Source organism: Dermacentor silvarum, chromosome 1 (genome assembly GCF_013339745.2).
Source record: "Dermacentor silvarum isolate Dsil-2018 chromosome 1, BIME_Dsil_1.4, whole genome shotgun sequence".
NCBI classification, from domain to species: domain Eukaryota; kingdom Metazoa; phylum Arthropoda; class Arachnida; order Ixodida; family Ixodidae; genus Dermacentor; species Dermacentor silvarum.
The window spans coordinates 150,034,738-150,062,237 of record NC_051154.1 but is presented as its reverse complement, the minus strand read 5'-3'; the positions used below and the strand labels follow the sequence as shown (position 1 = coordinate 150,062,237).

Here is a 27,500-nt window from a genome sequence, read left to right as displayed (position 1 = left end):
TAATAAAATTAATTTTCTTCTACAGCAAAATCTTTAGGTGTTATTTTTCACGAATATATGAAATGGGAACACCATATCGAACTTTTACAAAACAAACTATGCAAGGTCTTAGGGCGTACTGAGAAAATGTCAGCGTGTATTGCCAGTTTTTTAAAAGCTTTCGATATTTAAAACAGTCTTCTCATCACATCTGCACTATTGTAACTTAATTTGGGGTAATGGAACAAAGCAATCGATAAATAATCTTCTCATCCTACAAAAAAAGGCCCTACGTAATGTTGCAAACCTACCATTTAATGCAAACACTTCTGAACTATTCGTCAAATATAATGTAATTAAATTACACGTGCTATATGAATACACTTTATTACTTTCCTTTAGGTCTGATACTGTAAAACATGGGTTCTCAAAGTGGGTTCCGCGGAACCCTGGGGAACGCAGGCCCCTGCTCGGGGTTCCGCGAACCACTGATAAATTTTCCGTGGTCCCGCGCTCACCAAGTGGCTAAAACGGCGAGAACGAGGTGCGCTCGATCCACAGAACCTCCATTACTCATGCCCGAATGTCAAAAAGCACTTCACAGCGCGTGACGGCAACGCACGAACTGCGCAATAAATTCGCAAGCAGCTTGTGGCCACCCAACCCCCAAAAACGGGCAGCGCACCTAAGCTTTCGCACTTGAATCTCAGAGGCCATAATTTACCAACATGCGCTTTTATCCCATTTGTAGATAGCGTAGGTGCCGATTGCGTGGGCACTGACGTTAAACGTTGGAGGAAAAAAAATAAAAAATGAAGAAAAAAAAATGTGCGGAGCATCGCAAGTATGCGCCACAGAAGAGCAAGAAGGGCGCTAGCGTCCCACCGAAACGAAGCAGCGCAGTCAGCATCGCCATAGTCCTCAGCGGCAATTGTGCGCGGCACGTGATTGACAGCAACGCCGGAACGCTTCGTGCCTAATTGTGCCCTTAAAGACTTTATTCTTGCATTTATCGCCGCGCGTAACACCACGTTGGCAGCACGCCGCGTGCCTTCATAAGTGCGTAGTTGCCATCCATGATCGCGTCGATAACCACCGCAGTTTTATCCGCAGCGGTTGCAGCAAACAGTAGTTTCGTTTTCACTCGGTGCGCGCGTCCGCTGCCTGCCTTCACAACTGCATAGTCGCCAACCATGGTAGCGTCGATAGTGACTGCGGTTTCGTCCGCACTTCTTCCAGCGAACGGTAGTTTCGTTTTGACTTGGTGCATGAGTCGGCCGCCTGCCTTCTGAACCGCAAGGCCGCCGTCCATGATCACATCGATAGCGGCCGCGGTTTCGTCCGCAGCGGTTGTGGCAAGCAGTAGTTTTGCTTTGACTCAGTGCAAAGCTCTCGAAGATTAAGAGCACCGGCTACATCGCGATGGACGGACAATTTGTTGGTGAGCAGCTGACTGACGAAAAAATAATCGGGATGTATGCGCGCGAGGCCTTCGCCGCTGCTAGCGCTAATCAGTCATGAGATGACGAGAATTTCAGCTTCCGTTCTGGTCTTGTGCTAAATATAATCAGGATTTGCTGATTCATTGAGTAAATAAAAGCGTGTTGACGTAGTTAAGCATTTGTCTATTGTTTTCTTGATACCCTCTATAATTCGAAATTTGGTTAATTAGGACATTCTAATTCGGTTAATTCGGGGGGGGGGGGGGGTTCCTTGGCGCTTCATGGAGCTTAGCAGCGTTCCCTGGACGAACATGCTTGAGAACCCCTGCTGTAAAACATTGCGGTTATATACACAGTGTAGCTAACTTGCAACTAAATCCTTCTTCGTGCCTAAACCGACACTCGGAACAATGGTATGTGCCACGGCCGTGCACAAACTATGGCTTTCAAACATTAAGTTATTGCTTGCCGAAGACATTAAATAATTTCAAAATTTCTTATGAAAATGTTCCCACACTCTCTAACACTTCTGTTTTAAGCATGCTGTGTTAAATATGTTCTTAGTTAAATTTCACTTTTTGTAAAATATGCTTTCTGTGTATATCATGTGTATTCTCATTTGACACTGATGTTGAAATGTATTTTTCTTATACTGCCATGCTGCCATAGTGAACTGGGGACGTAGGGCTAGTCAAGCTGTTTCTAATGCAGCTTTTTTCCCCTCGTCCTAACCACTTATGTGAAACTCCATGTAAGTGGTAAATAAATGAACTCAACTCAACATAAGAACTTTTTACTTCTACTAAAGTCTGGTGTAGTGATAAATTATACCTAAGAAGCAACACTTCATGTGAGAGAGAAGTGTCATACCCTAGAAAATTGTCTTCCCAGAGGTGTGGTGAAGATGGGCTTGAGGTACCACTGCCTTCACTTTCAGCTGCACTGCTGTGACCACTACTGCCGCTCTCTCCTCCTGGAAGAATGCCATGTTGTTCAGTAAGAAATACGTAAAAATGAAATAACTTTGTGAAGCATGTATATTTCAGAATTTTTTTTTTTAATTTATCCAGCTATTAAAAGCAATCTGCGATCACCATTCATTACTAAAACTGTGCAGCTGCCTCAAAATATACTGCACACACTAGAAAAATGAAGCAATACTGCATACAAATGTCTTTTTATTCTACTTATCTTTTGTTTCCCGCAATAACGCTAAGACCCATTTTTTCTCCGTGATATGATGTTTCATTTATTCCTTCCTAGGTTAATCATATTAAAATATACAGTTAGAGAAAAGAAAGGGGGTGGAGCGGAGGGGAGAAGGGGTGCCACCAATTAAGCTGAAATCTAGCGGCGCCAGGCGCTGCTAGTAATTTGTCCGATGCAACAGTTCCACACTTCCATGAGCTGTTGGCTAGCTGGAAATGCAGCAAACCGGCCCTACTACCAAGATGGCCGCAACTCATATACTCTACAGCTGCCGACTTGCTATTGCACTCTACCAATGTTGCCGACTCCTGCACTCTGCTCACACAATGCGCTATGCAACGTTTAAAGTATAGTCATCCAAAATAGTCAACGACAGCACACTATTATGTCGGAATGAAACGTAAACAGAAGAGTGCATGGCTTGCGGCATGTGAGGGAAGGATGCTTTGTAAAATGCTTTGGTACACTATGTGCCATTCAACTGTGGCCATGCTATGACGAAGCTGTACCAAATGATAAGAATGGAAAACAACATAGATCGTTCCAAAATACCTCTGCTCTCATGTTCTTCGCGATTGTTGGCTTACCAGCGTTTCGTGAACAGGCCGGCAGGGCGCTGCAAGCCATGCAATGCTTGTCACTAGAACAGCATAAAGAAATACTTTTTTGTTGTTTAAAACCGTTCACTTGTGCACAGCGATGAGTGCTGTACGGAATCAGAGGCTTGCATTGCTTTGCTGGCCTTCTCACGAAGTGTTGATAAAACCTGTCGTACTGTCTACTTTGGCATGTATGACGGCTAAGATGGATAGCGTCAACAACTCCATTAGAGATAGCAGTGATCTAACAGATGAAGACATGAAAACTATCTTTTGTACAGTTAAACCTGCTTATAACGAACCTCCACATAACGAATTCCTGGATATAAGAAAGTTTTTCTATTCCCCGCCGTTACTCCATAGAAGCACATGTATTTGAGACCTCTACGTAACGAAGTGGCAGCAGGAGACCCCCTCGATATAACGGATTTCCCCCTCCGACAGCCTAGAGATTTTGCCCCAAATATTGTCATTTTTGCGCGAGCGGCAACCGGAAGCACCTTGTCCACCGCGACGTAATGCGAAGCGAGCGCACGTGTGCGTGCGTGCGCGAGGCGGGCCTGCATCCCTCGAACCGGCGATCTTGCCGCCGCGGGCGTGACCTTTCCCCCTCCCTTGATTCAAACCTGATCCTGCCGCTTGCTGCAGCTGGCCTAGCCCGCCAAGCCGGCACTCTCTCCTTTTCCAGTTGATATTACCGATGCGTTGGTACATGCTGTGACACATCACACTCGATGAGCGCGGACGCACGGTGTCAAACGCTGGCGGCGTGTGGAAGCGCCGCTGGAGAAGCGAGCGAAGTGACCTTCGTGCTGTTGTCTATCGCTTCCACGCAAACTGAGTGCTGAGAACACACAGCACGCACAAAGCTACGAGCCGCCGACACACCTACACTGCTAGACTCTGCCCCAACGCAGATCGCTTTCAAGATACGGACCGCGCGCCATCGTGCAGTTGATGCCAGAGTACAGTACAACGCCGCCCACTATCCCACCCCCCTCGCTGGTGCCTCGAGCGCAACGGAAGAAGGCGCGCTTCCTCCCTGCTTTTCTTTCTTGCGCGTGCAAGATTTAGACGCGGTCGTCGGCTCCCCTCGCACATTTTCACTCGTACATACAGCATACGGCGCACGGCGACTGCGTTATCGACCTTGGAGTTTATACGGGATATCTATGAGCCAAAACCAATTTTAGGGCCACAACGCGTCATAGACACCATCTTTATGTAGCAAATATGGATCTCAAGGGCCATACTTTTTCTGGCGGAAACCGAAAATACGTCATAGTTGTCGCCCCCAGCACTTTGGGCGGCCAATGCCATCGTCAAGCCATCGTCAAGCAACGCGACATGAAAAGTCAAAATGGACGCTCGGGCCAGCGCGGGGTGGCAGTTCGCAACGTATGATGCGGGACCGGTCCCACAGTTGCGACGCAACAGCGGGGTTATCAATGCATTGGTTTCTATGGGAGCTGTGCCGGGACCGGCCGAAAATGAACAGCCGGGAAAACGGAGCCCCCGGGAACGTAACAGCGGGGTTCTACTGTAACACTATACGACGCTACAATGACATCGTGACGCTCGCTCTTTCTTTCCGATGCCTCGCGCTTGTGCGAAACGACACGCGTCCAGGCATCCGGTACCTAGTGTGACATTCTAAGGATGAGTGTTTCGACGAAAACGGAAAATGGGTGCGCGTTCTAATTGAGGGCGCGTTAGAATCGAGTAAATACGGTAAGCGTTTCTTTTTCGAATTTTCGTGCCGAACCTGCATATAACGAAATCCTTTTTATAACGAAGTTTTTCAGGAATTTGTCAATTTCGTTATATCCAGGTTTAACTGTAGTTCTTTTGCAGTGTGCTGCAGAGACCTTTGCACCAGCTTTGTCTTACACAGTGGTAACTCACCGGAACACCTGCCCTCCCCCCGGCGGGCACTGATGGCGGACGATAGTTGTAAGGAAGTATATTTTTCATTTTTATTTATTTAGTTATTCGATACTGCCATCAGCCTTTTGGCAACAAAAGCCGAAGTACAGGCACGAGACCAAGTACAAAAGGTCCATTTGACCACCACAGCCCTTGATTCTGTGGTGCAGTCAAAGTGCATGGCATCATGCAGACAATGCTCGCCAGGCTGATGCGTGCTGGCGGTGCTTAAAGAGGACGTAAAAACGTGCTTCAACACAGCCGGAATAGTCTCCAGTACTTCGAAATTTGTTGCGGGCACTACTGTAGCTGTGTGCAGCTGTGTGTAGCTGTGCGTTTACCAGTTCCCATCGAATTTGTTTGATTATCCACATTGTCAGACTGAAAAAGTGACTTTGTTCATGGTGGAGAGTCATGGAAGTGGTTAAGAAAACAGTAGCTGATCAATAATTCGGACATGCTAATTATTCGGGCAGCTTCGTGGCCCCACCCCTGGTCACATGGACTTAAAATTATTAAGGGGGGACGCGGATTTTGAAAATAGAAAAATCGTGAAAAAGTAGATTTTTGGAAAATCACATATTCGGGCAGTATGTTTTATAAACTACCATTTCTGTAAATATCAACTGTCTAATTCATCGCGAAACTATTTCACATAAAGTTTACAACAAGCCGCGGCAGCCCTCGAGCGGCGAGCGAGCGCTCAAAATACCGCAACTTGGCGCGAACTCCATTTCTCCACCACTCCACCGAGGCGCCGTTTTGGCGTTGTTTTATTCATGCATTCTTGCACTTTTTATACCCGCCACCCACGGCGGCGACGGCAGCGCGGGAGAGGCATAAGTCGCTTATGATTAGAGGGCTCGTGAGAGCTTTCAAGTTTCCTGCAGCAGAGACGCGAAGCTGAGATTGGGCGAAGCGTGTGCTCCTCAAGGACGCGGGGGATCCTGCGACTCCCATTGGCTGCTGTACGCGATGACGTAGTGGTCTTCTGCATAATGCACCCAGTCGTCGTCTGCTTTGGCTCCTCCATCGCTGGCGTGCAGTGTGTGTTCCGCTCGCTATCGTCTACCTTTACAACCGTTTGCATATTCTCGAAATTTCTACCGACGAGGCGATTTTCAACCGTTCTTACGAGACTGTCGTTGCGTTTCGCCTGTCGATTGTTGTGCGGTCAGTCACGATGCGCCCAATGAAACTCAGGACACTACACGTGTTCGGTGTGTAGCGAAGAGAGACGCTAGTGGGTCCAGCGCTTTTGCTTGCAACGGCGCTCGTGCTTGAAAGCCGTCTCGTTTGACTGTCGACGCTGCGCTGCTCCGATCTCTAATAAACCCTTTACAGGTGCAAGGAAGCGTTCTATGAAGCTCGTCCGCATGGCGAAGCTCGCCGCTCGCCCGCGCGCCGACAATGATCGCAGCGATGGTTCCTGTGGGGCAGCTTCTGCTTCATCTACGTGAGAGAGTGGTTGCGTCAAAGCTTCTAGCAGCGTGACTCCTGCTCCACCGGCGCAAGAATTTGTCATGACGAGTGCACCTGGTGTCTCATGCTCATTGACAGCGGCTTCCACATCCTCTCTTTCATATGCCTCGGACAGTGTGATCGCGTCGTCCACTGTGCACTTGCAAACACGTTTTCTGACGTGTGAGGAGAGAGGCGGCGGATAAAAAGCGCGCTGCTGTGCAACGAGGACTTGGCGCTATGCCAGCAACAAAGCAGAAATTTCAAGCAATGGAGCGCGATCCTGAAGCTTGTGGGGATCGAGGGGCCTTCCCGCGCCTCGCCCCCCAGCTCGCGCGTGGCGCTTAGCTCAATCTCCGGGAACCGCCGCCATAACGGCAACATGGCGGACATGGCGAGCGCGCCGGACTTACTTTCCCGCGCAAACCGTGCTTCTCCCCCCCCGGGATTGGACTTGCCCCGCGAGAACACGTCACCGGGATGCGCCCTGATTGGCCTCCCGCGCGGCGGCCCCCGGGCACCCTCTCCACCCGAGCTCTCGTCCGCTGAGCGCTTCCTCGCCGCGAGGGAGGCTCACAGGCTCGCAACGAGGTGGTTACATGAGACCTTTGTTCTCGCGACTCCTCGTTATCGCGCTTGGCGGACCGCTACCCGGTTAGCACCTAGCGCAGCGGGCGCGCGTACTCGATCGGTCTTGCAGCGAGCCTTGGCCCGTAAGCGCCGTGACTGTAGCACTGAGCTGTACCTTGGGTGAATAAACCCGTGTTTGTTGGCAATCTGACTCCGGAGCCTTCTCTGCGCCGTGTCGGAGAGTCGACGAACCCTGCCGTAGCGCCTTTGTGCGTTGCGGAGTGGAGGAGCGTCGTGCCCTTTCCTGACCGTCGCTCGTAGGGTAAGCCTTGTGCAAACCCATCTCCACAAGCTGCCACTGCTACAAGTGAAGGCAAAAATTTTTGAAAAAGGCCAAGAAGCGATTTCAAGAAAAGGTGGAAAGGCGGAAAAGGAAGGGAGTGCCTAAGGACATCTCTAGTTACGCTGCAGGGTCATTTAAGACCAACATATGTGCCCAAAACTTTCAAACCTCATTTTCTCAAAATGACTTTTTTGGGTGGTGAAGCTTATTCCATCCATATCTCTGGAAGTGCTCATCAGATTTTCAGAAGTTTTTTTTTATTGTGTATCTGAATCAATTTCGGAGTGCAAGACAAGCCCATTTTTTAAAATTTATCGTGTCTGTGATTTGTGATATTTAATCAAAATTCAATTAATAAAAACCTAATCACTAATACTAAATTTGGTGGTCTGCTAAAATTTTCAGCAATGAAATTTTAAAAAAGGGCTCTGTCTTGCTTTGAGGTATCCATCTGGGAATTATCCTAGTGAATTTCACAGTTCCAGCACCTTTTGAAAATTCTCCAGGCCTGGAATGAGAAAACCATGTGCACCATTCTGACATATTGCTTAACTTGAGAACCAGTGAACATAACTGCATGAAGTTTTGTAGTTCTACTAATGCTTTTACTATGAGTCTATCCTGAAAATTTCATTAAGATATCTCAATAAAAATAATTGGTATCCAAGGGTAGCCTCCCCCGTTATAAGGCCTACCGAAATTTCGGACACTTCATCACGTGCCAATTCGGCCACCACGTTGAGCAAAAACAGGAATATTTTTGTTTTGAGGCATTGCTACCCATATTGCTGGCACCTCCTCGAAACCGAAACTAGCAAAGCCGAGTCGATTCAGTAGTCTCACCCAGGCTGCGGCCAAACCACGGGACAAGCCAAGCCAAGTCACTAACTGCTGTAAAGGCCGTTTGTCACATTTAGAGTTGCAGCTAGTTCTTTAAATGTTGGTTCGTCACGCAAGCGGTCTGTGCTCCACATGTCCAGCGTTTGCTCCTCGTGTTAAATAGTGACACTACGCCCGCTGACAGATCTTTGTTGCTCACAAGCAGGTTCAACTAGCACCAACTCCAGCCTTGATGTCTGCGCTGATGAGGGTGGTGATTATGTGTGGGGAAGTAATAGACTGATGAGAAGCCCATGACCATTCAGTTCTCAGAGCACAGTTGTTTGCCATTTGACAAAGTGGCGAGTACGTAGGAAGCTAACTTGTCGCCCACGGGCAACATTCTCACACGAAAACATCGCTGAGCGCAATATGTTACTTTCTCTTGGTCACCACCACTGGTGCATCCGCTGACTGTACTTTTATCTATTTGTAGTAAAAACATGAAAATTTTCCAAATATAGACGAACCAGGTTGCAGGCAAGCGTATGTGTGCACAGCAACGCTTTTTCGGTTACTTGTAGAATAAAGTCAATTATTTCGTGACAAATCTGATATTTCGGAATCCTGATTATGTAGACCTTTAGGCAGTCCCCATCAAGTCTGAATTCTCGAGTGGTGACTGTAGATTGAAAGGTGTGAAGCTCACGCTGAAGCAAAAAGCGGCCACACGTGCCAGGTCACTGCACAATTTAGCCAAGCAATTGATGACATGGCTTGTGCCTCAGCACTCAGTAACACCTGCCATGTACTGTACAGGTACCCCGCGGCACTACTTGCACTGCAGCGGCACTGCCTGAACATTTCTGGCCTTGGTGACATACACCATGAGTGAATAGAATGAAGCCAAAGTTAACACAAGTCAGTTAATTGTGATAGCTACACTGAAAGTACAAGAATAAAGTAAGAAGCAGACATTGAAACAAACATGAAGAAAGATTGCCCGCCAAGCCGGCTAGGCCACACAGCTGGCCTAGCCGGCTTGTGGAAGCGTCGCTGCAGAAGCGAGCGAAGTGACCTTTGTGATGTTGTCTATCGCTTCAATGCAAACTGAGCGCCGAGAACAAACAGCACGCACAAAGCTATGAGCCGCCGACGCACCTACACTGCCTAGACTCTGCCCCAACGCAGATCGCTTTCAAGATACGGACCGCGCGCCATCGCGCAGTTGATGCCAGAGTACAGTACAACGCCGCCCACTATCCCACCGCCCTCGCTGGTGCCTCGAGCGCAACGGAAGAAGGCGCGCTTCCTCCCTGCTTTTCTTTCTTGCGCGTGCGAGATTTAGACGCGGTCGTCGGCTCCCCTCGCACATTTTCACTCGTACATACACCATACGGTGCGCGATGACTGCGTTATTGCCCTTGGACTTTATGCAGAACATCTATGAGCCAAAACCAATTTTAGGGCCACAACGCGTCATAGACACCATCTTTAGATAGCAAATACGGATCTCAAGGGCCATACTTTTGCTGGCGGAAACCGAAAATATGTCATAGTTGTCGCTCCCAGCACTTTGGGCGGCCAATGCCATCGTCAAGCCACCAAGCCAAGCGACATGAAAAGTCAAAATGACCGCTCGGGCCGGCGCAGGGTGGCAGTTCGCAACGCAACAGCGGCGTTACCAATGCATTGGGTTCTATGGGAGCTGTGCCGGGACCGGCCGAAAACGACGTAACAGCCAGGAAAACGCAGCACCCGCGAACGTAACAGCGGGGCTCTACTGTAACAGTATACGACGCCATCGTGACGCTCGCTCTTCGTTTCCGATGCCTCGCGCTTGTGCGAAGTGACACGCGTCCACGCATCCAGTACCTGGTGTGACATTCCAAGGATGAGTGCTTCGATGAGAACGGAAAACGGGTGCGCGTTACAATCGAGGGCGCGTTAGAATCCATTAAATACGGTAAGCGTTTCTTTTTCGAATTTTCGTGCCGAACCTGCATATAACGAAATATTCTGCCTAACGAAAAGGCAGAAGCTTCAAAATGTCGCCCGGGCATCTCGCTTTCCTCGGGAGTCCACGCTGGTCATGGCGACGGTCGCAATGGCGGGCTTGGCATCGGCTTCACGTGCAGCAGAAGAAAGGCGATAGGAGCCGTGGAGGCCAAGAAGCAGGAACCGCGGAAGGGCTACCCGTTGGTGGAAGATTGTGCTCGGGAGGACAGGGCGGAAGAGGGCAGCTTTGGAAGAGCAGCGACATCAAAACTGGCAGCGAGGAGGAGAGGTTGACATGAAGGCGAGCGAGAGGAGTGACTGGTGTCCAAACGGCTTGCAGACTGGAGGGCGAATGAGGAGGCGAAGGCAGCAGATTTTATAGGGGGGTGCGGTTGTCATGGAAGACTAAGAGAGTATTGCACTGGAAAGCGCCGCAAATGCCGTGACTCAAGTCTGAGATTGTGCTTGTTGTGCTCGAAAAACGATTAGCCACTCAATGTGGGTATACAGCGTAATCGTGAAAACTAATCGGTTTTGCAGTAGTAGGGGCTTTGCATGATCGCTGGGCAATTTTTCCCCGAGGTATGCAGCCTTGAAGTTTGCAAAACAAGTGTTCTTTGGCGCACCGTAGTTGACGAAACACCAGTCACTCCTAATTCTACGGTTCGAGTGTCGGTGTTAGCGCACCATCGCGTCCGCGCCATTGACAAATGTCTAGGAACAAAATTCAATGACCCTACCACGCATTTAGACCATTTGTCTAAAGTCGGATGGCGCGAATCGAGCATGACCAGCTTGAGAAAATCGCCGGGAAAACACCAGCTTGCGCTGACCCGCCATGTTGACAGCCTGACTCACCACTGGCGACGCTCCGATTTTTCGTGTTTTCGGCAAGTTATCGGTCGATTTGCACCGCCAAAAGTGCAACGAAGCTAGAGGCGGTGTATTATTGCGATGCAGGCTGATTACAGTGAGCGGCGAGCAAATTTCTAGACCAGCTTAAGTCGATTTCCCGATTTGTTAACGTAGTACCTCTCGTTCCACTTATAATCGGAGGGACACTTCTTTTGTGCTATTCGGCACGTTTCAGCGCCAGAAGTGCTCTTTAGAGCGGTAAAACTTTGCTCATCGAGCACACCCTGTGGAGTGCTACGGTGCAAGTCTACTCACAGTCTTTTGGCCGCTTTTCGGCATCCAAGAGACCGCTGTTTTCTGGCACCGCAATGCGTCAGGAAAACTTTATTTTTGTGTGGATTCTGTCACGGGGGACACCAGCGATGCGACTGAGACGGCGCGCTGCACCATGGAATTTGACAGCTTCCGCTTGCTCTGCAGTAAACAGCTGGGAGCACTCAGCACTCGCTTGGTACCCATTACTAGGCAGTCATCGATTGTGGGTTTGGTACTTTTGTGGCCTGTTCTGTGCCTGCATGAGACTAATTCGTTGGCGGTATTAATTTGACACTGCATCTGCAAAGGGGTTGCCGCCGCGTGGCGGCGGCGATGCCTGCGCTTGCCACTTCACTTTAAGCGGGTCAAGCTCGGGACGGGAAGGAATTTCATATAAAGCGATATTTCGAGTCAAGCGATTTCATTATAACGTGGGATTACTGTGCCTGCCTACCCAATACCTTGAACGGACTGGCTGCTAGCATAACTTGGTTGAGCTCAGTGGTTCTCAAGCTTCCATCTCTCCCAATGGTTTTTCCAGATTCCTGTTTGTGATGCCAACATTATGAAAACATCCTTCATCTGCCATCAGGGTACGTTTGAATTCATCAGGATGCCCTTTGGGGTGGCTAGTGGCTTGGCCACCTTTCAAACCTTGATGGACTGTGTGCTACAGGGAATCAATCACCACTTCGCTATGGCATTTTGAGATGTAGCTCTAGTACAGTTGGAGCCACTTGAGAGTCACGTTGAGCAGGTGAGGGGAAGTATTGCAATGTAGTGATAGTGCTGGCCTTATGATTAACCAGGACAAAATACAGGTGTTCTGTCAGCCCTTAAGTTCTTGGGCCACATCATCTCAACTGGGCAATGCAGACTAGATGAAAAAAAGGTGCGTGCAGTGCTAGATTACCCAAGGCCCAGCATAATTAAGCAGTTGCAAGCCTTCCTGGGGCTTGCTGGCAGTGGGCAGAGAGTCAAGAGCAGGATTTCACTGCACTCAAACAATACAGTGTAGACCGCTTATAACGTAAGTCGCCGGAGTCGCACTATAACCAAAGCAACAATTTTCAAGGCCCGCACATATGCAAAACATGTGCACCGAGCCGCCACGCGTATGTGACAGTCGAAGAATGCGGATAGAACGTTTGCATTCAATTTACAGTCGAACCTCGTTAATTCGAACCAAATCACGCAGCGGTGCCTCCGACCGGCATTGCTCTGGCAGCGCCATGGAGTAAAAGCTTAGGGGAGACCCCTCAATGTCGCGCACGAACAAACCAAAAAGAAAATAAAAACGCGGCGGAAATTTCACCCTCTCTCAAATGGGGAGGTCGCCAATTCTGCGTTGCGCCAGAACATGCGTGTACGTGCCGACGTCTCAGCCACGCTACCACGCGTAGAAAACGGCAGTGAACCCGTCTTTCTCCTTTATGCTTCCTCTACTTTCTAGTCCCGTGTTTACCTTGCACGCTGCGGCTACGGCGCAGAGGGAAGCAGCGGCGCTGTTCCAGGCCGGCCAACGAAACTACCCACGCCGGCAAACGCCCGCTTCCCGTTAACGGCAGAAAACAAAACTTCGGGGAGCTGGCGCCGGGCCGGCTGTAGCGGCGGGGGGCGCGCACGGTGACAGTCGAAAGTGAGGGAGCTATGAGGGAGGGCGAGGGGAGCCACCAAAGCGGCGGAGTTGCTGAGAGGAAATCCGCTTCCCTGCCGCCCTCCTCCCTCACATTCCACGGTCTCCGCGTGCGCCCTTCGCCATGCCGTGCCGGCGCCGCCCGCTCACTCGCTGAAGTTTCGTTTACTGCCGTTATCGTGAAGCGAGCGCTGGCCGTTTCGTGGCCCTCGCTCGCTATGTGCGCCGTCATATTTCACGACGCACTCGAGATTCTGGTTACAGCCTCACTGGCTGTTCATTCGCACCACGTGCCCTTCTCCTCCACTTCGTCTCCTTCTTCCTCGAGCACTCCTCGGGCCGCCCGTTTGAGGGGAGCGTTCGCCGTCTCCGCTGACTTCCGTACCCTCAGGCAGCCGCACTGTAACCGGTATTTCATTTCCCACAACTGCACTATAAGCGATACGTGTATACATGGAGTGCTATGGGAAAATTAACGGGAGTCTGAAAAGACCGCACTATATCCGGTCCTGCACTATAAGCGGTTACGTTATAAGTGGTCTGTACTGTACTTTGTTCAGGATGCAGTGGTGGGCCTTCCAGATGTAAACAGACTTTTCATGGTTCATACTGATGCAAGCGGTGTCGGCATTGCAAGCTGTGCTACTGTAGGCTGACCCTGATGAACTGCAGCCAGTTTCCTTCATTAGCAGGGTTCTTCGAGATGCCGAAAACCATTACACTGTCCAGGAGTGGAAGTGCCTTGCAATAGTGTGGGCAGTGGTCAAGTTCAGGGCCTATTTTGAATTTACTGAGTTTGAGATTCACTGGGACCACTCGTCCTTGTCATGGATGTTTAAAACTGACCAAGCTTCGCCTAGGGTCAAGCATTGGGTCGTACGACTGCAGGACCGAATCAAATGCTGAATCAAGCACAGACAGGGACTGGCAAATATACCCGCACATGCCTTAAGTAGAGCCCCTCTCCAGTGTGAAGACCACCCAAGTGATAGTCTGCATGCGACACTGTTCCCCATTGCTGCTCCAGAACCTGAAGTGAAAATTACATTTGAGCAAGTAGCAGTAGCCTTGGAAAAGGATGCCACACTCTTAGGTGGCACAGGATAGCTCATCCAAGAACAAGCTCTTGACGGCCGTCTCTCAAAACTGAAGACTGTGGTCCAAGGGACTAGGCTCCCAAGCTCAGACTCTGATCACTGCCTTCTTCATGATCTAGCAGAGACAAGAGAACTGGAGTCAAGCAGACTGCTGGTTCAACAAAGAGGCAACAAGAAGGTACCATGGCTACCTGATCACCTCTGACACCTGGCACTGAAGATGGCACATGACCACAGCACAGCAGGCCATGCGGGATTTTTCAAAACCACGAGACATGTCTCAGCACGGTTCGTCTGTCTGGGCATGCGGGCTGACATATCAAAGTATGTGCAGTACTGTGCAGTCTGTCAGTGCACAAATGCTTGACGCCAGAAGCCTGAGGGCCTCATGAACAGTCAGTGGGCTACAGCTCCTATGGAAGAGCTTAGTGTCGATATTATCGGGCCCTTGGTATCTGCACCTTGTGGCCACAAATACTTGCTAGCGGTTACCAACAAATTCACTAATTTTCCAGAGCGGCAACAAGTACAAAAATCTTACGAGTGTGTGGTTACAGTTTTATGTCGCCATGGCACACCTCTGGTCATCACTCATCACAAGTGACAATGGGAAGCACTCCCTGAGCACTCTATGGCGCAATCTTCTGAAACACTGGGGCATCAAGGACCGTCAAACTGTGCCATACTGACCTTCCGGACAAATGGTCGGGCGTCACAATGGCACCATTAAGGAGCTTTGTCTGCGGCGTTTCCTTAAATGACACTATTGTTTCAAAGGCACTGAGTTAAGGAAATCACCACTACGGACATCATTTTCATGACATCGGTCCTAGTAAGTTGAAAGATTGCGAAAGCTCGGAGATTTTTAAGCAGTGCCTACAAGCATACTGCTCCAACCACAAGGACTGGGACCAGCACATACCCGAGATCACCAGATCACCCTTGCGATGTGTACTGCAGAGAGCGTAGTCATTGAATATACTTCAGCGTTGCTGTGTTGCGGCCGTGAGCTCCGCACCCCATGCCTTTGCTGCAGAACTCCAGCAGCACCTTGAAGAGGCCCTCAAATATGTTCACAAACATCAAGCAGCTGCTTGGCAAGTACAGAGTCCAGTTACGACCGTCATCGGCAGCCAACAACCATTAAAGACGGTAAGATGACCTCGGGCTCTTAAACAGTCACACCTTGAGTGATGCTGCCAAGGGTGTTTCAGCCAAGTTGGTACCGCGGCGACGTGGACCTTATTGAGTGGTCAAGCGGTTGACGATGACTGTTTTGAGTAACCCTACTACGGGACCTCGTTGAACTATTGTCCACGCAGACCAGTTGGTGCTCTACCTATAACCACAGCCTCTCGCTTTCCGTACTGCTTCATGTTGTGAGGGGGGGAGAATTGTGAGGAGAGAGTGCCGGCGTAAGCGGACCGAGAGCTCCAAGTGAGGCGAGGCAAGGCGTGGTTCTCAAAGGCCACGCGCAGTTGACTGTAGTTGTTAGGCGAAGGACCAGGTGGCACGAGTGCGTCAGCGAAAAAGGAAGGAAGACGCGCAGTGTATGTGGTGTGGTGTGCGCGGATAGACAGCACGTGGACAGCGTGGGGGAAGAGTCGGGCTCGTGAACCTTCGCGCTCGTGAAGCGGGAGCCAATGGCGACAGCCGAAGTGGACAGTCCACTAGGGGACTCTTACATAATACCCCCCCTGTACAGTATAGACCACTTATAACGTAACCGCTTATAACGTAACCGCTTATAGTGCAGGACCGGATATAGTGCGGTCTTTTCAGACTCCCGTTAATTTTCCCATAGCACTCCATGTATACACGTATCGCTTATAGTGCAGTTGCGGGAAACGAAATACCGGTTACAGTGCGGCTGCCTGGGAGTAAGGAAGTCAGCGGAGACGGCGAACCTCCCCTCAAACGAGGAGTGCTCGATGAAGAAAGAGAGACGAAGCGAAGGAGAAGGGCACGTGGTGCGAACGAACAGCCAGTGAGGCTCAAACCAGAACCTTGAGTGCGAGTCGTGAAATATCACGGCGCGCATAGCGAGCGAAGGCCACGAAACTGCCAACGCCAGCCAATGCTCGTTTCACGATAACGGCAGTAAACGAAACTTCAGGGAGCGGGCGGCGCCGGCATGGCATGGCGAAGGGCGCACCATAGAATAAAGAAGGGCGCACGCGGAGACCGTGGAATGTGAGGGAGGAGGGCGGCAGGGAAGCGGATTTCGCCTCGGCAACTCCACCGCTTCGCTGGCTCCCCTCGCCCTCCCTCGTAGCTCCCTCACTTTCGACTGTCACAGTGCGCGCCCGCCGCCTTGCAGGTGCCGCCGTGCGAACGAACAGCCAGTGAGGCTCAAACCAGAACCTTGAGTGCGAGTCGTGAAATATCACGGCGCGCATAACGAGCGAAGGCCACGAAACTGCCAACGCCAGCCAATGCTCGTTTCACGATAACGGCAGTAAACGAAACTTCAGGGAGCGGGCGGCGCCGGCATGGCATGGCGAAGGGCGCACCATAGAATAAAGAAGGGCGCACGCGGAGACCGTGGAATGTGAGGGAGGAGGGCGGCAGGGAAGCGGATTTCGCCTCGGCAACTCCACCGCTTCGCTGGCTCCCCTCGCCCTCCCTCGTAGCTCCCTCACTTTCGACTGTCACAGTGCGCGCCCGCCGCCTTGCAGGTGCCGCCGCTCCAGCTGGCCCGGCGCCAGCTCCCCGAAGTTTCGTTTTCTGCCGTTATCGGGAAGTGGGTGTTTGCCGGCGTGGGCAGTTTTGTTGGCCGGCCTGGGACAGCGCCGCTGCTTTCCTCTGCCGTAGCCGCCGCGTGCAAGGTCAACACGTGACTAGAAAGTAGAGGAAGCATAAAGGAGAAAGAAGGGTTCACTGCCATTTTCTACGCGTGGCTACGTGGCTGAGACGTCGGCACGACACGCATGTTCCGGCGCAACGCAGAATCGGCGACCTTGCCATTTGAGAGAGGGTGAAATTTCCGCCGCGTTTTTTTTCTTCTTTTTTTTTCTTTTGTTTGCGTGCGACATTGAGGAGTTTCTCCTAAGCTTTTACTCTATGGCAGTGCCACGTGATTTGCTTCGAATTAACGAGATTCGACTGTAAATTGAATGCAAACGTTCTAGCCGCATTCCTCAACTGTCGCATACGCGTGGCGGCTCGGTGTACATGTTTTGCATATGTGCGGGCCTTGAAAATTGTTGCTTTGGTTATAGTGCGGTACCACTTATAGTGCGGATATTCGCGACTCAGGCGACTTACGTTATAAGCGGTCTACACTGTACAAAGCACGGCCACTTAGTGTGCATATTGCAGCGTGATCTACCTACCAAACCAGCTTCTTGCGCGAAAGAAACAATTGACAAGCGAATAAGGGATATTCACATTGCATAGTCATCTGGTAACACTGGCCGTGTCTGCCATCTTTGTTGTGGTGTAATTGCGAGGGAGCTGTATGTTGTGAGGCTCAACAATCATCACCGTGCAGCTATTCAGGATCGTGTCCTACATGCAATACTTCACCATGGCACTTTTTATGCACAACAAGGATAATGACATTTGCTTACCAGTGAGAGATTCTGGCTGAGGTTCTTGGAGGCCCCCCCAACGGTAGACCGGGTTGCTAAATGCAAGTGGAGGGCATCCACCGGGTTGTGGAGGCAGCACATGGCTCACTGCAGTTGGGCCCTGCACAATGTACATTACAGGTCAACAGGCTACAAAGTCAAGCAACCACAACTAATTTTAGAGGAGTAATAACAACACACAAACACAAGAGATCCATTTCAAATGCTGGATTCTATGTGAAGTATACCATTCAAGAAGTGGTTAGTTAAAGAGCCCCTCACTAGGTCTGGCCATTTTTAGCTGCCAGTGCAGTGCATATAATGTGCGCTAACGATCGTGTTTACTAATTATTACATCCTTACGTGCCACGAAAAGAGCTTAAATTTCAAACCAAACGCTGCTTGCCCTTCTCCTCATGGGAACTGCGCTCCCAGCCAGAGAGTCAACGTATATAGCGCAACACGCCTACGTACATGGCAGTGCTGTGACGTCGCTCATAGCGGCTAGTGACTTCAAGAATTATTCAAGGCAACATCAGTTATTTAATCTGTTGCTTCAATAGACGAATTAAAGTTAAGAGAAATAATAAGACCGACAAACCAAATTTCCACGTATTCTGTTTTACTTTGTACCGTAGCAAGAGAGATGTACAGTGGAATCTTGTTGCCACAATCTTCCCGGGAACGGGAAAATAAAATGTATCATCTGAAATACATTGCTCCTAGGGACGTTGGCCAAAGCAAAAAAAAAAAAAAAGAAAAAAAAGAAAAAGCATTATCCCAAAAAACGTATTATGCAGAATCCAGTGGTGGTCCAGCCAGAGATTTGGAGCAATTTTTGGAGCAGGAAAAATGTCTAATTTATCTTTTTAGGACACTTGGAGTAGTACAGCAGTAACCTGTAGCAATTTTGGCGAAGCTTGTTATTACTGTGCAATCAGTAAGTGCTGCTGAACAGTGAAGCAAGACACAAAGCTAACAGCGACCAATTAAAGCTTGCCTTCCCACGGAAGTTGCAAACATTTTTATTTGGGTAGGCAAGGACCTTAATTTTGTTAAAAATAAATAAAATTTTGTGGGCTAAGAGAACAAAGATATGCACCTGTGCGCAAGACAGACATAAAATTACAAATGTGCTAGAATAATTTGCGCCGCCAGGCACAAGACAAATAAAATCAGCAGCCCCTCCCCTGTCGAGGAAATGGGGGTAAGCGAAGCTTGGTAGTGTGTTTTTTCGGTGTTCCTCGAAACAAATTGCACTGACGAGTACCCCGTTGTGCTCAAACCACAACCGGTCACACGCACTGCAGCTGGATCCGAAGTTCCGGTTCAGAAACTCGCGTTGAAACCTGGCTGCTGCACTGGGGAAGTTGGCGCTAGCGTTGCCGAGGCGTGCACCACCATCGTCGGGTTTCTGGAGGGCAAGACGACGCTGACGTTTTGCCTGGGCTTCGGAAGCCCTCAAGCTAGAATCGGTACGTCGGCGACGAGCCCTCTCCCGAGAGAGCTCGCGGTGCCGTTGCTCAAACGCAGTCTGCGTCTCAGCAGAACGCACCCAGCGTGCCTTCCCATCTGGGCGCCAAAATTGATCTGAGGCAAGGGAAGCCTGGCGGAGCGCACGCCCACCCTCTTCCCTTTCCCTCCCCGCGACACACCAAATGACCCTGACTGGTCTCGCGCGTCACGTGATCTGGCGCAGCTTCCCTCGCACCTGCTCTTTCTTTCTTTCCTTCATTCTTTTCTTGTCTCTGGCTCATACCCGCATAACCAATGCTAGTATGCACCACACGCGAGTTTCTGAGTGACAACGCCACTGAAACTTGGTGAGCCAATAAAGCTTCACTTAAAAGTGATGGCTAATGTCTCATGTACATTCGAAATGACAGATGTGATTTGATATGCTTTACCGCACTAGACAAAATGTGTATTACGCCCAATGACAATGCTAGAAGCTTGACAAAAGACTGTCGTAAAATTCCGAGCAAGCGCCCCCCCTCCTGTGCACCCCCCCCCCCCCCTCTAACGCCACTGCTAATGTCTAATTTCCACGCCGTTCCGCACTGTTTGTAGTTGATGCCGTTCCGGGATGGCGCCTCCCCTAACTTTGCCGGTAATTTCGACTTGCTTGAGGGGGGGTGCTTGCTCGGAATTTTATGGTATGCGTCTGTGAAAGGCGCCAAGATGAGATGCCTCCGTACGGTGTGCCGCAAAGATGGCGATGGCGAACATTCATGCCATCCCATACTCTCGCTTTCGTTGTGAGGTGGTTTGTCGGCTTCCCGTGTGTTGTGTGGCCTCTGCGAACAGATACGAGTTGATTCGGTGTAAAACTCCAACTTTTGTCGTCGATGCCCGACCAACCTTTCGAAGCACTACCGCATAGGCCCAACGGCCTAGGCAGTGTTCCATGGCGAAAATCGGCTGTTGGCCCATGTGACCGGCAAGCTATCCACAAGCCATTGCAGAAAGCTTGCCGCTAATATATTCGTATAAGTGGCTTACCGGCGACTGGTTCCGAGATAATGCATACGTGTTTTTGACAATTGTCGAAGCCAGTCGTGCATAAATTGCACAATTGCACATAAAGTTTGCAGATTGACAGAAAGTTCTGAACTACATGTGCAAACGTGTGAATCTGCATGCATGAACACATGTATGCGATATGATCTGCATGCCTTCCAGTGGCTTATCGGTTCTTATCTTTGCACATACCGTATTTTTCCGCATATAACTCGCACCCCAAATTACAACAGCCGGGAAAGATTTAAAAAAAATATCCGTGCTTATAACCCGCAGAAATAACTGCATACAACAACGCTGAAATTTTTGCAAGAACACTCCATTCACGGATGCACGAAGCACGACTCGTCCACGTCATAAATTCGGCCAGCGACTCTGTTCTCTCCCCTCTTGAGCGATGCTGATAAAGCTGGATTTACACGATGGACGTGATCACGGATGAATCGGTCACGTGACATCTGGCGTGAATCGGATCACTTCGTAGGCACGGCTAGCGCTAAGCCATGCTCCCTCAAGGGCTGCAGAAAATAGCGTCAACCTTTCCTTTTCTCATAATGAACCATTTAGTAGTAGCTTTCACGTGATTTCGGCGATTTATTTCTCAAACGACGATTTCGCTCTCCGCCGTATTGCAAAGTGCTTCGCGTGGAGCAAGGGAGCGCAGCGGGAACGGGTAACTATGAGTTCGCCGGTGCTTCATGCACTATTCGCTATACGCAAAATGCCGACCAGTAAAGAGGAGGAGAATGGACGACCATGAGGGAGAGGAGAAGGGAGTTTCAACACGCAGTGGTGGGGAGAGGATGGGATTCCCTAGAAGATAATGAAACTAAATGGCGGAGAAATTCGCCTCGAGGTGTGGCTGCATGGCAGAGCGTGCCGCGCAGCCAGTGAAGCCACACCTCCCATGTAAAATTCGCGTATAACCCGCATTTCAATTTTACTGTTAACTTATTTGAATTTTCGGTGCGGGTTATACGTGCAAAAATATGGTAGGTGCTGCTTTCGTCGCCATTCCCTTTGTCGGCATCGAATATAGGAATTGTTTCGATTGGAGTTGATGACCCGGACGACCCTTGTACCAAGACAGGCGTGCCTCATAATCAGATTGTGGTTTCATCCCGTAAAAACTTCAGAATTAAATTTCCTTTTGTCCCGAAACCAACTGAGCACCCTGGTAAGGCTGCGTGCAGTGCATCAACCTAAGCTGAGTATTTCACCAAATGTGCGAAAAATCGAGAAGTAGATAATCGAGTCACGAACTGAATTATTTGAATGTTCACAAATCGATTCGTGTAGTTGAGTGAAGTCAATGTGCGATTTTTCGGACTCCCTCGGGACCGCGAGAACGTCAAAGAGATGGGGCAATCCGAAAAAACGCATGCATGCCTTTTACTGCCCCAAAGGGTTTAAATCTCCACAGGCACGTCCGAAATAGCTGTGAAGGCCTGCCAGTACACTTATAAGGCGTATCGGTGCTCGTACTGTGACAGGAGATGGCGGGTGCAGGCTTATATAATTAAGCAATACATACTGTGTCCCGTGACATTTGCCCTTTCCCACTCTGAGCATGCTTCTCCGCAATATTTTGCATATGCTTCACCGTGTAACATTGCTGTATCGAGGCGAAGCTGACTTATGGGAACCGGCATTACACAACGCGTCGTGCTTTCCGAGTTTCGAAGCCATTAACGATGGTTACAATGGCGGAGTCGGCGCCATTGCTAAGAGCCGAGAATTGTTTTACTGAAAAACATGGCACCAAACAGGAAGAAGCTTGGTGACGAACGTCGAAGTAGCTAGGCCTAGTGTTGTCGCGGTGGTGCCTACGGTTGCCAGCAGATCTGCATGTGAGAGCACCTGTTCGAGGCGGCAAGATTATCGAAATGGAAGCGGTGGTGGCTTTGATCAATGCTGTTTCGGACCTGCGGTCATGTCAAAAAGTCCGGAAAACGAGACGGCGACGGTTTTTGTGTCCAAAATTTCAGACATTCTTATAAATTGATGTCTATGGGGCACCATGGCGTGCAGCAAAGGCGTCCGGAAAATCGGTCGTTGCTGTAGTTTCATAACCCTACTGAAAACATTGCACTGCCGTGAAATCGCGAAAATATCACACTTTTTCGCCGTTTGCGCAAATGGCACTTCAGTGGGCGCAGTCAGGAGCAGGAAGGTCGAATTGTAGCAAAATGGCGCAAATGGTGCAGTTGGACCACCACTGAGAATCGTATCAACAAGATTCCACTGTACTTCCGTTTCGTCTGCTTGTTCTCACGTCGTGCAGTCATCCGCGCAGAGAACTAAACAATATAATTTTCTACCGTGTTTCAGCGCCGCAATCATGCTCTTTTATCCTATCGTGCCTGCCCCAGTGCTTGTGACTGTGGCACTGACTTATACCGTGTGGGGTCTGACACGTGCTCTTGGGACAAAGGAAGGACAACACAGTGGTGCAAACAATCAAAAGGGCTTTTACTGCACCTTTCATACACTAATGCCTGCTAGCCAAATTACTATGCCGATGGGCGCGTGACAAATCGAGGAGGTCCGACTCATCGCGACCGGATAACGAGCGAATATGTTCGCTTCATGCTAGACAGCAGCACCTAGTCGTTCGCGTGTACGGTCGCGCCAATGGTGTCGTGTTCGAACCATCGTGTTCATCCATTCCAGTGGCACACTCCCTTTTGCACCCGAGTAACACTGCCGTTAGGTGGCGTTTGCAGCGCAACACTCGCGCCATCTCTCGTACTAGTCTTGCCGGATTACAGGAGACGCGAGTCGATATTATGAGGCTACTATTCTGGACAGGAGCAGCAATGCCTCTTCTCAACTTGAACTGGAGGCCTTCTTTATCAAGAAGAATAGAGATCGGTGTATAAGTAAGCCGTCTATCTCATTACTTGATGCTGAATTTGGCTTCTTGCCCGTTCACGTGCCCGTTCTTATTGTTCGGTATGCATAGGTGTGACAAGAGGATATATATATACGTACAATTCTTCCCTTCCAATAAACAGTTGTGAGTAGTGCTTGTCTTTGTCTGTCTTGTGTCTGTGTTTTTTATTGTGCCAAGTTACTTGTTCAGTTATAGAAAACCAACTAACCCAACAATTATTCTGAAATCATGGGTTCCTGGCATTTCAAATATTTTAATCTCTGCTGTTAATGAACTGATTTGAAAAATTGTTGAGGCTGAACACTCCTTAGAGGGCACGTAAATACTTTCAGCATATAACCAAAATTTGCTATGTGCTATGCCACTAAATACAATACATACAATTGCTTTTATTTTCATTCTATGCAACATATAATGTTATGCAGCTTGAAAAAACGCAGAGTGAAGCACCAACCAAAATAGAACAGAAATTAACGACGTTTCGGCTCCCCCTACAGGAGCCTTATTCACAATAAAGGCTACCATAAAGGCTCCTGTAGGGGAGCTGAAATGTCATTAAATTTCAGGTCTATTTTGGTTGGTGCTTCACCTCACGTTTTTTTCAAGTTGCCTAACATTATACGTTGCATAGAATAAAAAACAACTGTATGCATTGCATTTAGTTACATAGCATTTACTTAAAGGGCCCCTCACCAGACCACATAGCAAATTTTGGTTATACGCTGGAAGTTGTTACGTGCCCTCTAAGGAGTGTTCTAAGACACTTTAAATGTTTTTGTGCTGTTGAATATTTGTAAACAATTGAATATGAATGTTAAAAATAAGATATTCTATTCATATTCAAATATTCGCAGACCCCTTGTAAAAAAACCTGTAATCCTATCTTCTGTGGCCTAATGCAGATACTTTCATGCAGATAATGCAGAAGTTTTTTTACCCACTGTGGTTGCCCAGTGGCTATGGTGTTGGGCTGCTGAGCACGAGGTCGCAGGATCGAACCTCGGCCACGGTGGCCGTATTTTCGATGGGGGCGAAATGTGAAAACACCCGTGTACTTAGATTTAGGTGCACGTTAAAGAACCCCATGTGGTCCAAATTTCCGGAGTCCCTCAGTACGGTGTGCCTCATAATCAGATTGTGGTTTTGGTACGTAAAACCCCATAATTAAATTTAATTTTAATGCAGATACTTTTGTGATTGTACATGCAAATGGACGAAGCTCCAGAGAAGCCTGAAATATTGAAAGACAATTGGTTAGTGGCTCACCTGTCCTGAGGGCATAGTGGTAAGCAAATCTGGAAGGGCTCTTGGTAGTTCTCTAGGGATTGTAGTACTTGGAGCCAGGGCACTCCTGCACAGACACACTGACTTAAATATGAGCAGAACCAAAGCTCAATTCGCGAGGGACAAAAAAGACACTAGTTTGGCAAGGAAATTTTTTTTTTACATACCTTATAGATCTGGTTGAAGCATTGGCTAAAGGGGATATACGAATAGTGATACAAACAGGAGCGCAAACTGTGCAATGATACAAAAGGAATAAATACAAAAAAAAAAACAATAACAAGAACTAATATAACTACAAAAATGAAACAATCACTGCCAGATGTACACTGATTTATGGAAATGCATAATGGAATGATGCTAGTCATAGCGAGACTATTTATCAGAATGATATAAACCAACAACTTCTAAAAGAAAAAAAAAAAGCCTTCTTTATTATTATTTATGAAAAGTATTTATTAAAATGTCTGAAGTTCGAGAGAAAAATGTAGTTTTAGATAGTTGTGCCTCACAGTTCTAATATAAATTGGTAATCCCACACCAGTGGCATTCACATTTCATATTCTGGCAATGCTGAACAGCCAGTGTGCTTCCTTCGTTTACTAGAAGATATGAGTCAAACACCTATTTTTTTCAATAAAGAACAACACACTGTGATCCAATGGCATGTGCTACACAGCCCAATAGCAGGATTATTTATGACAGAGCAGCAACATGAGCCTGCAATTGTGCAGAACTCATTCCACACGCTAAGCAGCTGCGTCTTTTGACGTGCTGGTGAGGAAGATACAGGAGTCAGAGCAAGCTGTTACCACCCCATGCCACTTTCTTTACAACCATTCAAGCTACAGCACTGTGCAGTAAGTGTACACCAATATACAGCACAGAACCAGATTCTGTGTAAACACACCCTATTAAAGATTAATTGATTTCTGAGGCTTTAAATGTCAAAACCATGATCTAATTATAAGGCACACGGTAGTCGGGGACTCTTGATTACTTTTGAGCACCTTGGGCTCTTTAACGTGCACCTAACTCTAAGTACACAAGCGTTTTTCCATTACGCCTCCATCAAAATTCTGCCACCGTGGCCGAGATGGAACCAGAAACACCCCATAGCAACGAGACGTATATAGAGGTAGTTGCAAAAGCCATAGCATTTCCTACTAAAGTTGCTAGAGAGAAATTTGGCACTGTGATTGCTCAGCTAACATGGGAATGACGGGTAGTACATTGACTTGTCTATTGGCACTGGAAATTTTCGTGGCCATAATAAAGATGTTGCAGCTACTTACTGTCTGCATCTTTTTTATCCAAACGGTATTCGGTTTCTCAGTTTAGTTTTATTATGCGCTCCAAAGCACTGTTACGGTATAGCTAACACAAAATGTCATGAACTACACGTTAAGCAGATTAAAGCTGCACTTCTCACTCTTTAAGGCAATATAACTAATAAAATTCAATATGCATAGGACCATGTTGGGTATTTCCAGCAGCAGTGTAGAGATTTCTCAGATTATTGGCAACTCTGGTTCCACCCACCTGGGCAGGGTTGATGAGCGAGGCTGAGGTGCCGGTGCTGGGTTTGCTTCCAGGCAGGACAACACCTGACCTCTACTGCGTGGTCGACCATCTAAAGCAGCCCGCAAGGCTGCTTCACCTTCCTGCATAACCAAATAGTATAGACTTAGGTTCCTGCTGGCAAGGGCTCATCCTCTCTAGATGAAACAAGGTGTTGCCTGAAACTTGCAGATTTAAGCGCGGGATACATGGAGCGAACTTTCCCGACGAACTTCGTGCGTCAAGTAACGACGCGGCGACACCACGCAGGATGTTCGCCGTGTCGCGATACATGCGGCGAACGCCGCCGCGCGTTTGCCGTCGTGCCGTGTTGGTGGCGGTCCCGGCCGCCCGCTTCGAAATGAATTTGGCATTGTCCTTGTAGAATTCACTTCGTTGGTAGCAAATGATTGCGTAAACAGCTTTCGCTTAGTCTCAGGCCGCTTCGACAACAGAGTATTATGGATAACCTTGAGGAGTTTTCGAGATCGCTTCTCGTTTTGAATGCGGCTAAGCCTTACGAAAGAAATATCCGATGCCAGCGCCATCTATTGGGGAAGTCAGACGATAGGCGTGACAACGGCATGTGGCCTCTGAGATCAGATTTCTGTTGAAGGCTGTGGTAGACAACTTGCACTGCTTGTCTGTTTCCCCGCAGATCAGCAGATATGGGATGTACAAATACAACGCAATTCCTGAGATATGATACTGGGAACTACTCAATCGGTGTAGAGACATGCAGACACGGCAACACCAACGCGATTGCAGACGACACGAAAAGGCACGCGCGATACACCAGCATGCATTGCGACCGCAACTAGTGCCTCCTGATTGGCTGTCATCCACCGCTGCGCGCTAGACACTTCCAGCGGTGGCGTTCACCCAATGAAAATGTCTAGACAGGCAGATCGGCGGCGGACGTCAAATTTTTTGACGCCGGCCGTCGGGCGTTCGCCGCCAGACGAAGTTCGTCGCTCGGACGCCGATTATTCGCTCCATGTACTCTGGCTTTTACACAGCCTCACGGCAATATTTTAAGCTTTGTACCTTTTTCTTAGCTTGTACTAAATTGAATTGAATTCTGGGGTTTTAAGTCCCAAAACCACAATGTGATTATGAGGCCCGCCATAGTGGGGGGGGGCCTCCAGATTAATTTTGACGCTCCCAATGCACAGGACATGGGCGTTCTTGCAATTCACCCATATCGAAATCGCCCATACATCACGATGTACTGTAGCAGGCCCTCTTCATCTTGGACAGCTACCAAAAACGAAACTACTGTACAGGTATAGACAAAACCACAGCTGCGATTGACACGATCGTGGATGGCGACCCCGCAGTACTGAAAGCACAGGGCCTAAGTGCGCACCAAGTCAAAGCGAAACTACAGTTTGCTGCAACTGCTGCAGATGAAACCAT

At 48.9% G+C, this 27,500-nt stretch overlaps 2 protein-coding genes across 7 annotated transcripts in view; one reads left to right on the top strand and one right to left on the bottom strand.

The window, feature by feature from the left end:
• The window catches only part of LOC119436225 (ras GTPase-activating protein raskol-like), a 379,883-nt gene that overhangs the window by 240,474 nt on the left and 111,909 nt on the right, over nucleotides 1–27,500 (bottom strand). For all 6 annotated transcript variants that reach the window (XR_007463548.1, XR_007463546.1, XM_037703015.2 and 3 more), the window contains 4 exons: nucleotides 26,064–26,185; nucleotides 24,504–24,588; nucleotides 17,822–17,942; nucleotides 2,292–2,394 (listed from right to left, as the gene is read on the bottom strand). Coding sequence is in view for 4 of the 6 variants with exons in the window: in XM_037703015.2 (XP_037558943.1) it covers nucleotides 2,292–2,394; nucleotides 17,822–17,942; nucleotides 24,504–24,588; nucleotides 26,064–26,185 (431 nt within the window). In the remaining 2 variants the exon portion in view is untranslated. The remainder of the gene's footprint in view (nucleotides 1–2,291; nucleotides 2,395–17,821; nucleotides 17,943–24,503; nucleotides 24,589–26,063; nucleotides 26,186–27,500) is intronic.
• Nucleotides 1–27,500, top strand: part of LOC119436231 (prolyl 4-hydroxylase subunit alpha-1) — a 404,330-nt gene that overhangs the window by 283,861 nt on the left and 92,969 nt on the right. The window lies entirely within an intron of this gene.